This window comes from Talpa occidentalis, unplaced genomic scaffold (assembly GCF_014898055.3).
Source record: "Talpa occidentalis isolate TD23 unplaced genomic scaffold, MPIMG_talOcc4v2.1 talOcc4.8, whole genome shotgun sequence".
Classification (NCBI taxonomy): domain Eukaryota; kingdom Metazoa; phylum Chordata; class Mammalia; order Eulipotyphla; family Talpidae; genus Talpa; species Talpa occidentalis.
The window spans coordinates 113,442,397-113,456,161 of NW_023605194.1; the positions used below are offsets into that span (position 1 = coordinate 113,442,397).

Consider the following 13,765-nt stretch of genomic DNA (forward strand, 5'->3'; position numbering starts at 1 on the left):
CTATCTATTTATTTATTTATTTATCTATTTGTTTATTTATTTATACAAGCACTGGGTAGAGTCAGAGGCGCGGGAGGGTGAGAGAATTCACCAGAGCCAGAGCGGGGAGCAGAGCAGGCAGAAGGACCGAAGGACACTGCTGAGGGGAGCAGCGGGCGGCAGGAGAGGTCTGCGCGCCATGCGGGACCCTCCTCCGGTGGCCGGGGAGCAGCCGGGGATCGAACCGGCGTCACAGAGGCCGCGGGGAGCTTCGCAACCCAGCGCTCAACCGCTGCGCCACCGGGGAGGCCGTTTGCGCTCAACCGCTGCGCCACCGGGGAGGCCCAATAATGTTGCATTTTTAAATCGATGTGGAAATACTCATTTTCCACCCCAAAGAGGTGTCCATAGCACTGGGCAGTTTATGCTTAAAGCCCAGCCTCGGCTTTCATCCCCTGGCCTGAGAGCTTCCCTTCCGCGCCGCGCCGAGGCCGTCTCTGGCCTCACCTCTTCCCCCGGACACTTCCCATCCTGGGAAGCTTCTCGCCCTGGGAACGCCCCAGGAGTGCTCAGCCCTGTCCCTGTCTTACTCGGGGTGCGACCCGGGCCCTCGCCAGTCTGCTCCGAGGAGGGGCACCCGCGCGCCCCACGGGCCGGCTGGGACGCGATCTGGGGTCCCCAAATCTTTCCTGAGGTGCGGCCGCTCCTCAGAGCCTCGCCCTGGGGAGAAGCAGCTGGTGCTGGAGATGGGGGGGGGGGTGGGGGTGGGGGGGGTGGGGGGCGGAGCCCCGCGCCCGCCCATCCTCGCTCGCTCCCGGGGCCGTCCTCGCGGGCTGGACTGGGGTCCGCGCCCCTCCCGGGGGCGGGGCCCCCCGGCCTCCCGGCGTCTGGCTGCGGGAGCCGAGACCCGGCGAGATGTCCCTCCTCCGCGCGCTCTCCCGGGCCCTGGCGCCCCGCGGGCCGGCGCCGCCTCGGAAGCACGGTGGGTGCCCAGACGGCCAGACCCGAGCCGGACCCGCGCCTGGGGGCCCCTGGACGGGTGGGCCCGCGGGAGCGAGCGCGACCCGAAGCAGTGGAGGCCAGAAGTTGGGGGTCGGAGGTGGCGCAAGTGGGGGGAGGTCGCAGGTAGACGCCCCGCAGTTTGGGGAGACCAAGAAGCAGGGGGCTCGCCGCGCGGCTGCGGGCCCGGAGCCGTCCTCGGCAGCGGCGGGCCCCTCGCCTCTCTGCTGTGAGATGGGGCGAGCAGGAGCGCGCGTTTAAACGAATGAACGCGGAGCCGAAGGCGCTGGAGAGCCCGGGCGCCAGGGCCAGGGCGCCCCTCCCCGCGGGAGCCGGGGGACGCGGCGCGGCCAGGGGCGCACGGGCGGCGGGGGCAGAGGGGCCGGCGCCCCATGCGCCCGCCTCGGCCGGACCCCGCGGCCGGGCCCCGCACCCCGAGGAGAAAGCCCCCCTCTGGGCGCCGCGGTCGCCCTGGGGCTCGCGGGCGCGGCCGTCCCGTGTCCGTCACCTCCAGACTGGGGCTGCGTCGGGCAGGGGAGGCGTTGGGAGCGCCCCAAAAGGGAGGTCGCTGCGAGAGAGGGCCGTGGACAGACTCTCAAAGGACGGACACGAAGCGCCCGGCACAGCCTGGAACATTCCACGAGGTCTTTTCCACGCCTGCAGCCGCGGGCCGGGGCGCCCCCCCCCCCCCGCTTCCAAGCCGGCGAGGGGCGCGACCAGGGCAGCCCCCCGGAAAGTCCTCGGTTCTCCCTGCTCGTCACTTACTTTCTAGGCTTGCGAGCGAGCTTTAGCCGCCCGCGCGCCTTCCAGCCGGCAGGAGAGAGAAAAGACTCCCGCGGAAAGTTCGACGGCCGAGCCCCCCAGTTTGATGAGCACGTGTGATGGCGGGAGGGGGGGCTGTCGGGCGGGGGAGGGGCTGTCCGGCGAGGGGAGGGGCTGTCCGGCGAGGGGAGGGGCTGTCCGGCGAGGGGAGGGGCTGTCCGGCGAGGGGAGGGGCTGTCCGGCGAGGGGAGGGGCTGTCCAGCGAGGGGAGGGGCTGTCCAGCGAGGGGAGGGGCTGTCCAGGGAGGGGAGGGCCTGTCCAGGGAGGGGGGGCTGTCCAGCGAGGGGAGGGGCTGTCCGGCGAGGGGAGGGGCTGTCCGGCGAGGGGAGGGGCTGTCCAGGGAGGGGAGGGCCTGTCCAGGGAGGGGGGGCTGTCCAGCGAGGGGAGGGGCTGTCCGGCGAGGGGAGGGGCTGTCCAGCGAGGGGGGGCTGTCCCGCGAGGGGAGGGCTGTCCAGCGAGGGGAGGGGCTGTCCAGCGAGGGGGGGGCTGTCCAGCGAGGCCGCCGGCTTGCTCACCGGTGCTGGAGGGAGAGGTTCTGTTGCAAGTCACAGAAATCGGACGTCTTCGTTTTCCTTGATCTTTATGCCAACCAAGACAGAGCAAATCCCCCTCCCACGACGAACCAGGGAGAACCCATTTATTTTAGACTTCTGCAACTGTTGGGCCGTCGTGGCTGGGGCGCGGTGGGGAGCAGGAGGAGGCCCTGAAAATGACCTTATCGCTCCGCACCCCACTCCCAGCGTCTTCACCCACAAATACACCCACTTTTTTTTCTTTCTTTCTTTCTTTTTTTTTTTTGTAGCTGCACGTTTCAAAGATTTTTCCTTCCCAACCTTCCTAAGCCGTTTTGAAATTCTAAATAAGTAGTTAGCAGTACCGGCTGTGGTAGTATTTGACTTTCTCTAATTTCACTTAGCTACGATTTCTGCAGCCCTGATTTATGTATTTTCAGAACTGTCATTGACTGGAAACTTGGCTTCATTCATGGACATTAGTTAGCCTTATCTTGGTATTTTCTACTTTGATGAAAAATAAGGTTGTTTCCATTTTTTTTGAAGGATAAAATTTTCACTGTGCTTCGTCTAATTTTGTTCTCCTCGTTTTTGCTTTTAAAAATACAGCTTTTAATGAGTAAATAATTTATGTTTGTAATAGATCATCGGGGACAGTACAGAAAAACAAGACAGAACTCATTTGTAATCCTACTATTCAATAATACACTATATTTTTATATATACAGTATTCCAAACCTTTTTGCCTTTCCAGTATTTTTTTTCTGTTTGCACGTTACTTTCACAAATCTGAGATAGTTTGATATAGATTATTGTGCTTTAACTTTTCACTTAATGTATTATGAGTATTTTCTCACATAAGCAAATATTCTACAAAAATTGTGTCTAATTGTTTCACATTATATTTATTTTAGGAACATGCTAAAATTCTTTAATTATTGAATATTTGTCATTTCACCACTCTTTTAGATAACTTTGCCATAATTGTATGTAATTGCTTAACTAAATATGTTTATTTTATTGCCTTCTTTTTGATATTTACATCTGGTTGAGACCTATAAAAACTATAGATTCCCTATTTAACGATGGATGTATTTTTTAAAGATTTATTTATTTATACATACAACTGGGGTACAGACCAGAGGTGCAGGGGGTAAGAGGATTCACCAGAGACAGAGTGGGGAAAAGAATAGGCAGAGCTACTGAAATCCACTGCTGAGGGGAGCAGCGGGAGAGTAGGAGAGGTCTGCTGCGCCATTTGGGTAACTTCCTGGCCTGATGGGCATAGAACTTGTGCTGCAGAGGCTGCGAATAGCCTCATAGTGCCGTGCTTAACCCTTGCACCACCAGGGAGGCCCCTGGGTGTATTTTTAAACCAATTGATGCTCCCACTGCAAGACACAACCTTAAACGCTTATAACCTCTTTGGGCACATTTTTATGAAAAAAAAAATTTTTTTTCTAAGAGATGGGCATTTACATCCAAGCTAAGAATGTAAATATGTAATCTTCCCAATATTATGCCTGCTGAGATTAGTGGTCACTACAAATGCCTGCAGCCTTGCCCATTGCATCAGAACCTCTTCCCAGTTCCTTCCCACACTCTGGATGTCCAGCCACCTGGCTTTCCCAGACACACAGGCGTGAGCCCTTGCACCCGGAGTGTTTCCTGTTTCCAGTGCCATTTCCACGACCCCTTCTTTATCTGACAAACTCCTATTTTCCTTCCAAACTCAGCTCACAGCTCTTCAATTGTGACAGCTACATTGAGCTAAAGAGCTGAGTTTTTTCACTGCATTTCATGCTATTCTCGCAACTTGGCTTAGATCTAACATAGCATTTATTATAATGCATGGCAATTATTTGTCAACAAATATTTGTCTGTACAGCTGTCTCCTTTTAGACTGTGAGCTAATTGAGGCCAGGGACCTTGTGTGTCTTCTTTGAGTTCTGTCCTCTGTACTTCTGACAATGCCAAACAGAGATTGGTGCTCAACTGTATTTGTTGAATAATTAAATAAATGTCTGTGCTTTTTTATCTTTAAAATGGACAATGGAAAATGGGGAGCCTCCCTGGTGGCACAAGAGGTTAAGTCTCAGCACTAGTTAGCTGTCACCAGTTACTGCAGCAATCCCGGCCAGGGAGCTACCCACATGGCGCAACAAACCCCTCCTGTCTCACCTGCTGCTCCCCTCAGCAGTGTATTTCAGTAGATCCGACTGTTCCGCTCCCCACTCTGTCTCTGGTGAATCCTCTCACCCCCCAAACCTCTGACCTACACCCCAGTTCTTGTATGCATAAATAAATAAAATAAATATTTTAATTAATTAATTAATTAAAATAGAAAATGTGAGCTATATGAACTTTAAGATGCTTCTAGCTTTAAGGCTATTGTAAAAATTTTATATGGTATATAAAAATTCTAGCACTAGAGTAAACATAGTTGATATAACAATATAGTCCCTTTAGCTAATCCCATTAGTTTGTACACAATTATATTTCAGATATAAACTTGTTGCAATATTTATCTTTATAAAGTTTATATCTCCTCTAAAGGTTTCATATTAGAAAAATCAAAGTGTCTACCTATACCTACTTTTGTATTATAAATTAATAGAAATGTGACTGATTTAACATAAATTTTAAGTACAAATATATTTAATCCACTTTTGGGGGAAAAGTCATGTTTTCCATTGAATCTCGTGGTAGAGTGTGCATAGGTAATAGATTTCTTTTCCTGATCTGCGTCTCATGTGACTATCCGAATTGCCTCATATCCCTTCATTTCCCCATCCCCCAAGTGCACCCCTTCCAAGGAAAGGACGGTCTTCAAGGTTTCATCCGATGACAGGTTTCCTACAGACTTATCGCCTTAGATAGGGAGACTGTCAAGTTGAATTATTGCCCTTATAATTCTGCATCAAGCTAAAATCACTTGATGTTAATAGAGTCTAGGTTCAATAAGGGCGAAAACATTTTTTTAAGATTTTTTTATTTATTTATACAAGAACCAGGGTACAGGCCAGAGGTTTTGGGGGTAAGAGGATTCACCAGAGACAGAGTGGGGAGCAGAATAGGCAGACAGACTTAAAGCACTGCTGAGGGGAGCAGCGGGTGAGACAGGAGAGGTCTGCCATGCCATGTGGGTATCTTGCCGGCCGGCTGGGATCAAACCTGCACTGCAGAGGCTGCAGACAGCTTCACAGCGCTGCACTCAACAGCCTGTGCCACCAGGGGAGGCCCCAAAAGCATTTTTTAAACTATAATTATTTAAAGCAGTTTTGCTTAGTGATGGCGCTAACTGTTTCAACTTATTTTCCTAGCATCTCTTCGTTGGATATCATTTAACAAATTCCCTGGATCATCAGGATCAAACGTGATTTATTACCTGGCTGTAGGGATCACAGTCAGTGCTGGTGGATATTATGTAAGTGTTTGAAACAGGGCTAGGAATTCATACATTACCTGTGATAAAACTCAAAGCAATGACAAGGTCAGAACCAAGTACAGAGAATTCCCATGTGTTCCTTGTCCTTCTCAGCCCCCTTTCACCTGTGGACTATCTTGTTTTAGGTTGGCACATTTTTTGTGACAACATGAGCTAATTTAAATTGTCTAGTGGAGTTCCATGCTGTGGACGGGCATGTTGCGTGGTGTCCACATTATGAATGAACCAGTTTTCCAACCATGCACCTGTTATAGGACATCAAGTCCAGTTCTAGCTTTGGTTGTTCAAATAAAGCTACCTTACACATTGTGTCCAGGTTTTTGTGAGCCTGCAAAATTCCATTTCTCTGGAGTAAATGCTGCAGGGTGTCTGTAAACGCCTGGCAGAATGTTTTGATTCTAGTAGTTTAAGTTTTCCCCTTTGTCTTTGTCGCATCAGGCATATTTTCAGTTTTCTTGATCCCTTTCATAGCAGCTGTTTCTTTCCTTTCCTGAAACATTCTACCTAATGGCAAAGGCTTCCAAAGGGGAAGCAAAAGTATGCACAGAGCTCACCGGTCTATCTTTGAATTGTCTATACTTTTTAACTTGGCATGATGAACTTTGGAGCTCAAGCAATAAACTCGAGTACACATTTCCTTTCAGGCTTACAGGAGAATAGTCCCATCAGACCAAGCCAAACACATCGAACATGTGGCCAATTTCAGAGATAAAACTAGAGCAGAGTTACATCCTCCTCAAGGTAAAGTGAGTTGATTTTTTTTCCTCCAGGTACTAATTTTTGTCATCTTAGTCTAGTAAGAAACATTATTTGCTTTGGGCTTCTTTAAGATTTACTTATTTATGTATACAAGGACTGGGGTACAGGCCAGACGTATGGAATGGAGGGTGGAGGATTCGCCAGAGACAGAGTGGGGAGCAGAACAGGCAGACTGACTGAAATACACTGCTGAGGGGAGCAGCAGGTGGGACAGGAGAGGTCTGCTGCGCCGTGTTGGTAGCTCCCTGGCCGGCTGGGGATTAAACTTGTGCTGCGAGGCCGTGGATAGCATCACAGTTCTGTGCTAAAGCCATTGCGCCACCAGCAAGGCCCCTTAAATGACTTTAAAAAAAAAAATCAACAGTTTCAAAGCCTATTTCTCACTTTCCTTCTCCAGAGACAACCAATAACACCAGTTTCTTTCAATTCTTCTGAAAGCCTTTTGCAATATAACTACCCAGGTCTATAACTTACCCTCTTTCCCCCCCACCATCCATTACGTCCCTTCTCTTTCCCCCCACCCTCCCTCACAGTGTTTACTGACATGCATTAGTTTTTGCACTTTACTTAGTCATCTGCTCTGTAAATGTCCGGTATTTGTTTTTATCATTCTGACGTGCTTTACTACACTTAATTCTCTCAGACACTCTCCATTTTGTTCGAAATAGCTGCTTGTTATCTTTCTTCATGGCTGAATAGTATTCCATAGTGTGGACAGACCACCTCTTCTTGATCCAGTCTTCTTTTTTTTTTAAACATTTTATTTATTTATTTTAAAGATTTATTTATTTGTTTATACATGCACTGGGCACAGTCAGAAGCGCGGGAGGGTGAGAGAATTCACCAGAGCCAGAGCGGGGAGCAGAGCAGGCAGAAGGACCGAAGGACACTGCTGAGGGGAGCAGCGGGCGGCAGGAGAGGTCTGACGCCATGCGGGACCCTCCTCCGGTGGCCGGGGAGCAGCCGGGGATCGAACCGGCGCCGCAGAGGCCGCGGGCAGCTTCGCAACCCAGCGCTCAACCGCTGCGCCACCGGAGAGGCCCGATCCAGTCCTCTCTTGATGGGCATTTAGGTTGTTTCCATGTCCTCGCTGTTGTGAATAAGGAAGGCTGCAGTAGACATTGTAGACACATAGTTTTTGCATTGGTAGCTTGACATTCTGTGGATAGCTGCCCAAGAGTGGGATGGCTGGCTCTTATAGTATTTTCCATTTTTAGTTTTTTTTTAAAAGATTTATTCTTAAAAAAAAATTATTTATTTATGCATACAAGAACTGGGGTACAGGCCAGAGGTGCTGGGGGTGAGAGGATTCACCAGAGCCAGAGCAGGGAGCAGAGCAGGCAGACTGACTGAACACACTGCTGAGGGGAACAGAGGGTGAGACAGGAGAGGTCTGCTGCGACATGTCGGTGGCTCCCTGGCCGGCTGGCTGGGGCTCAAACTCACGCTGTAGAGACTGCAAATAGCTTTGTAGTGCTGTGCTTAACCCCTTGCACCACCAGGGAGGCCCCATTTTTAGTTTTTTAAGGTAAATGCAGATCACATTCTGGAATAGCTGCTCCAGTTCACATTGGTGACAATTACTATTTTCCTTTTGTCCTAACACCAGCCGTGTGCACTCTGTACTTGGTCTTTTCCTTGCTCTTCTCACTAACAGTCCACCATGAAGATCACTACTTAATAGTACACACAGCTCTGTCCACTGCATTCCCATGCTCTTTAAATTAATAATTTGGGAACTCCCTGGTGGCGCAGGGGTTAAATACAGCACTATCAAGCTATCACCAGCCACTAAAGCACGAGTTCGAATCCCCAGCCAGCCTGAGAGCAACCTATGTGGTGCAGCAGACCTCTCCTGCCTCGCCTGCTGCTCTCAGCAGTGTATTTCAGTCAGTCCGCCTGTTCTGTTCCCCACTCTGTCTCTAGTGAATCCTCTCACCTCCCACACCTCTGGCTTACACCCCAGTTCTTATTATATGTATAAACAAATAAATCTTTAAAAAAATTAATAATTTGCTTAATTGATTAAATCTTAAAGGCGAAAAAGAGAGCCTGGCTGGAGCTGAGAAGGCCAGTCTGGCTGCCCCTGTGGTCTCGTTCCTGGAAGCAGAGGTGGTAGATGCTCAAGAAATTCCAGAGGCTACGATGGTGATGGTCGCTGTCCCAGAAGAGACTGCAGCCTGCCCGGGGCAGGTCGAGGCTGCCCAGATGGAGTCACCCCCTGGACCTGAGGCTCCCAAGGCAGCAGCCAGGGAAACCAAGGACGTCAGGCCTGACCCCGCCACAGAGGCTGCGGAAGCAGCTCCTGGGGAAGCGGCTGCCATCCATGATGATAAAAGCACAGCCCAGAAGGAAAGCTCTGGTGAACCAGCTAAGCTAGAGGAAGAATGTTGTGCCATGCAGACAGAGTCCTCTGCCAGGGAGGGTGCCCGGGGAGAAGCTGGCACTGCTGCGGAGGCCTCCTCAGAGGAAGGCTGACCTCAGCCGGCTGAGAGTCTGCTAGGTGCTTTCATATTGCTAGTAATCTTAGCTTTCCAAAAAGGCTTCTTTTCTAGAAAACTTTCATGGACCTTGAGGGCTTTGGTATCTACTGCTAGACTTCAGGATTTAAGATTTGAGATTTCACATCTGAAGAGTTTTCTACTCTCTGAAATCAGCAGGGAAGAGCTTGAAAATTTCATCTTTGAAATTTTACATCCTAGGAATTGAGCTATCTGTGCCACCAGTGTTCACGTTAATTTTGCTATTCCTTTACCTTTAATGTGTGTAAATCTAGATCTTGAGTTTTGACTTGATCTCATTTCAATAAAATGGGAAAGTAAAAGTGTTGCTTCTACTTTTCTTAATGAATATTTATATGTTTAAATAATATATACTAACACATACAACATATGAACACTGCATTATTATCCAGAAAACATAATCTATGGAGAATTTTGCATATAATGGTGAACTCTGCATATAATAATATATTATTATTAGGTAGGGGACTGTGCCCTTATTTTCCAGTTCAATTCAGCTCAGTTGAAACAATATTGAGGATTTATACTTAGGGTCAGGAATAACTCTTTACTCATTCTTCATTGATTCATGTATTCAACAAATACTAACTGAGTACCTGTGAATTATCAAGCCTTGTTTTAAGTGCTGAAATTTAAAAAAAAAGATAAAAATTCCTGCCTTCTCCATTTTTATGTTTTAGAGTGTAACCAAATAATCAACAAGATAAGAAAACAACATGATGTATTAGAAACATGCTTAAAAAAGAAGCCACGGAAGTAAAGGGACTGTAAGTGCTGATTGGGGGAAAGCAGTGTTTTAATTGGAGTGAACAGAGAAGACCTTACTAAGAACGTACCTGTGAGTAGGTTTGTGTGGTGTGTATGTGTGTGTCTGTCTGTCTGTCTGAGAACCAGCTCCAGCTTCTGTCCAGACGACCGTTGTCATACAAGTGACCACAGGCAACCAGAAACAAGCCCTCCACCTGAACACAAACCAAACTGCTGAGGCACAAAATTGTGAGCAAATAATTTGGTTGTGTGCTAAGTCTCCTACACAGTTGTGTAGGCAGAGACCTCTGGGTGAGACAGCCTGGATAGAGCACCGAGGTTTGAACTGGGTGCAGATGAGGCTTCAGTGTGGCTGCACTTCGTGTTCCTCCACAGTATGAGGAGAGAATGAGTTGTCTTGGCAGATCCGGAATGTGTCTGGCTTAAACTCCCGGCCAATTGTTGCATTTCCTGACATTTTTTTTTTTTTTTTTTTTTTTTTAGGACTACGAAATGCCAAAACGTGACTGCATACAGAAGGATTTTCTTTGAAAATTTCCTTTGAAAATTTAGTCATTATTTAAAACAAACTTTTGAAGCAACAGCTACCAAGTCCAGTACCTATTATTAAACTTTTTGGTTTTAAGAACCAATGTAATGGGGCCTCCCCGGTGGCGCCGGTTTGATCCCCGGCTGCTCCCCGGCCACCAGAGGAGGGTCCCGCATGGCGCGCAGACCTCTCCTGCCGCCCGCTGCTCCCCTCAGCAGTGTACTTCGGTCCTTCTGCCTGCTCTGCTCCCCGCTCTGGCTCTGGTGAATTCTCTCGCCCTCCCGCGCTTCTGACTGTACCCAGTGCTTGTATAAATAAATAAATCTTAAAAACAAAAACAAAAACAAACCTGTAAAAAAAAACAAAACAATGTTATGAAAGTATAAGAACAGTATTCCACACGCAGAAAGTTTTTTATCAGACCGCTGAGTGATTATATTTATTTATGTATTTATTTACTTTTTATTGAGGCAAATGGTTTCAATATTGTATGTTTTAGAGATGCAGATTCACACTTCTTCAAATGTATGTCACCTCCCCATACCCATCACCCAAGCACCCATAATCCTCCACCACAGGGGCCTCCTTGGTGGCGCAAAGGATTAAGTCTCAGCACTATGAAGCTATCCACAACCCCTGCAGCCAGAGGTCGATCCCTGGCTGGCCAGGGAGCTACACACATAGTGCAGCAGACCTCTGCTATCTTGCCCACTGCTCCCCTCAGCAGTGTATTTCAGTCATTCTGCCTGTTCTGTTTCCCACACTGTCTCTGGTGACTCCTCTTATCCCCCTGCACCTCTGTCCTATACCCCAACTCTTGTATGCATAAATAAATAAATCTTAAAGAAAAATTTCTCCACCAGTCTCTTGGGCCCCTCCCCCCATGCTCCCCAATCCTACTCTGGTAGCCACAATTCTATAGTCAGATCCAAAAGTTTGTTTTGGTTTGGTTTTGTCTGTTCCTTTGCACTGTTTATTCATATTCCACAAATGAGTGAAATTATCCTGTATTTGTCTTTCTCCTCCAGACTTATTTCCACTTAGCATCATCCCCTCCATTTCCATCCCTGTTGCCACAAATGGCAAGATTTCATCTTTTTTTTTTATAGCTGAGTATCATTCCATTTTATATAATTTTTTTAAAATTTATATAATTTTTTAAATTTAAATTTATATGATCTTTAAATTTACTTTTTACAATGTTTGCTTTGTTTTTATTGACTGATTTTAATATAATAAAAATTTACATATAAAAAGCCTAAATGGGATAAATGGAATGTGAGGTCTAGAATGTGCAAGTCACTATAAAAGATAAAAATTGGCAGCAGTATCAGACAAGCAAGTTATTTTTCTTTGATGTAGACAAGGATATAAAGGAGGATTGAGTTTAGAAAATGCAACACATCAGCCACATACCCATGGCTAATGCCATGGGTACTGGACTTGGTAGCTGTTGCTTCAAAAGTTTGTTTTAAATAACGAATAAATTTTCAAAGAAAATCCTTCTGTATGCAGTCACGTTTTGGCATTTCGTAGTTCTAAAAAAAAAAAAATGTCAATGTCAATTCAACTTTCCCTTGAATTGTTGAGAGGGGTATATACTGCAGTCTTGAACAATGGAGCTGAGATAACTACTCTATTTTTTTTCTTTTAACTAAGTTTTATAGTTTTCTCACTTTTTAAAAATGTGAACTTTCTATTATGAAGTTCATTGTGTTCTAAAGCCAGCTTTTGAGAATTGAAGCTGGATTTAGGGAAGATTAGTATCTGAGTGTGCTAGTAATTTCTGTGCCAAGTATTTGGCCTGTCAGATAACATCTGTTAACCAGAAGCAATGCTCCCCATTATAATAAAGCACAGTGTATAATGTTTCTTCATTTAAAAACAACTCTAAAGAAATTTCTAGAAAAATATGTATTTTGTTTAAAACTTTGGGGTTAAGTTTTCAGTGGACATGTTAGAGGTATTTGGAAAGTTAAATATTAATATTTGAGTTTTTCACATGGATATAGGATGTTAAGAAATCTTTGCCCCAATTAATAATGAACATAAAAATGTTTATTTTCTGAGATTCTTTCTTTCTTTTTTTTTTTTTTAAAGATTTATTTATACAAGCACTGGGTGCAGTCAGAAGCGCGGGAGAGTGAGAGAATTCACCAGAGCCAGAGTGGGGAGCAGAGAAGGCAGACCGACGAAATGCACTGCTGAGGGGAGCAGCGGGCGGGGCAGGAGAGGTCTGCTGCACCATGTGGGTAGCTCCCTGTTGGCTGTGTTTAGACATGACTTTTTTTTGTTTTTGTTTTTGTTTTTTTTTTAAAGATTTATTTATTTATTTATTTATTTATGCAAGCACTGGGTACAGTCAGAAGCATGGGAGGGCGAGAGAATTCACCAGAGCCAGAGCGGGGAGAAGAACAGGCAGAAGGACTGAAGTACACCGCTGAGGGGAGCAGCCGGGCGGCAGGAGAGGTCTGCGCGCCATATGGGACCCTCGCTGGTGGCCGGGGATCGAACCGGCTCTGCTTCGCAACCCAGTGCTCAACCGCTGCGCCACCAGGGGAGGCCCTAGACATGACTCTTCAGAAGGGTGACCGAGTTGTCCTCAGCCAAAAGTTGACCAGACATGCCCAATATCTTCCTATTATTCCTTAAAACCCACTCAGAAATCAAGTCAACATGATAAAGTTGGCAGGAGAGCAGTAAGTGCCTGCGAGGACTTTGCCCAGCGATAACTCACTGCAGATGATATGTCCATGGACACAGGCGGTGAAGTAGGGTTCCCAGTACCCTCTTAGGACTTTTTGACCTGTGGGCTGCTTTGGTTCCAGTAATATTTCCTCTTTCTCCCCCAAAGTCCATTTCCAGTTCCTCCTAACTCAGCATCAACTGGAAGTAGACTCTCTCGTGTCCCATCAGCCTCTCAGTGGCCTGAAGTCAGACCCTGTGGAGCAGCGTCGTGTGGATGAGTGTGTCTCATCATGCCCCCATAGTCTGTAGACTAATATTAAGTGTGTGGTTAAAAACATATATAGTTAAGGGGCTTCCCTGGTGGCCCAAGTGATTGGGATGCAGCCTATGGAGCTCTCCGCAGACTCTGCAGCACAGGTTCAATCCCCCGGCCAGTGAGTGACCCACAGGGCACAGCAGACCTCTCATGTCTTGCCCTCTGCTCGCCTCAGTGTATTTCAGTAGATTGCCTGTTTTGTTCCCCACTCAGTCTCTGGTGAATCCTCTCACCACCTGCATCTCTGGCCTGTACCACTTTCTTGTATGCATAAATAAATAAATCTAAAAAAAAACAAAAACAAGATCTCCTTAATTTTAAAGCAAATATATATCTCACAGCTTCTTTATCTACTCGTGCAAACCCGGACACTGACTATTTCCACATTTGAGCATGTGAATAATGCTGCAATGAACTTGGGTC

General features: G+C 47.2%; 1 protein-coding gene across 1 annotated transcript; it reads left to right on the plus strand.

The window, feature by feature from the left end:
* The first annotated feature begins 885 nt into the window (after positions 1-885).
* On the plus strand, positions 886-9,897 carry MGARP (mitochondria localized glutamic acid rich protein). The gene is made up of 4 exons (XM_037496315.2): positions 886-961; positions 5,636-5,739; positions 6,405-6,501; positions 8,558-9,897. Exons 1-4 carry the CDS (start codon positions 895-897, stop codon positions 8,995-8,997), a joined length of 708 nt encoding a protein of 235 aa, XP_037352212.1. The 5' UTR covers positions 886-894; the 3' UTR covers positions 8,998-9,897.
* Positions 9,898-13,765: the final 3,868 nt, after the last annotated feature.

Coding starts and splice junctions, on each gene's coding strand:
- MGARP (XM_037496315.2), top strand. CDS start 895: ATGTCCCTCCTCCGCGCGCTCTCCCGGGCCCTGGCGCCCCGCGGGCCG. Junction 5,740..6,404: donor TCAGTGCTGGTGGATATTAT/GTAAGTGTTTGA, acceptor ATTTCCTTTCAG/GCTTACAGGAGAATAGTCCC. Junction 6,502..8,557: donor AGAGTTACATCCTCCTCAAG/GTAAAGTGAGTT, acceptor TAAATCTTAAAG/GCGAAAAAGAGAGCCTGGCT.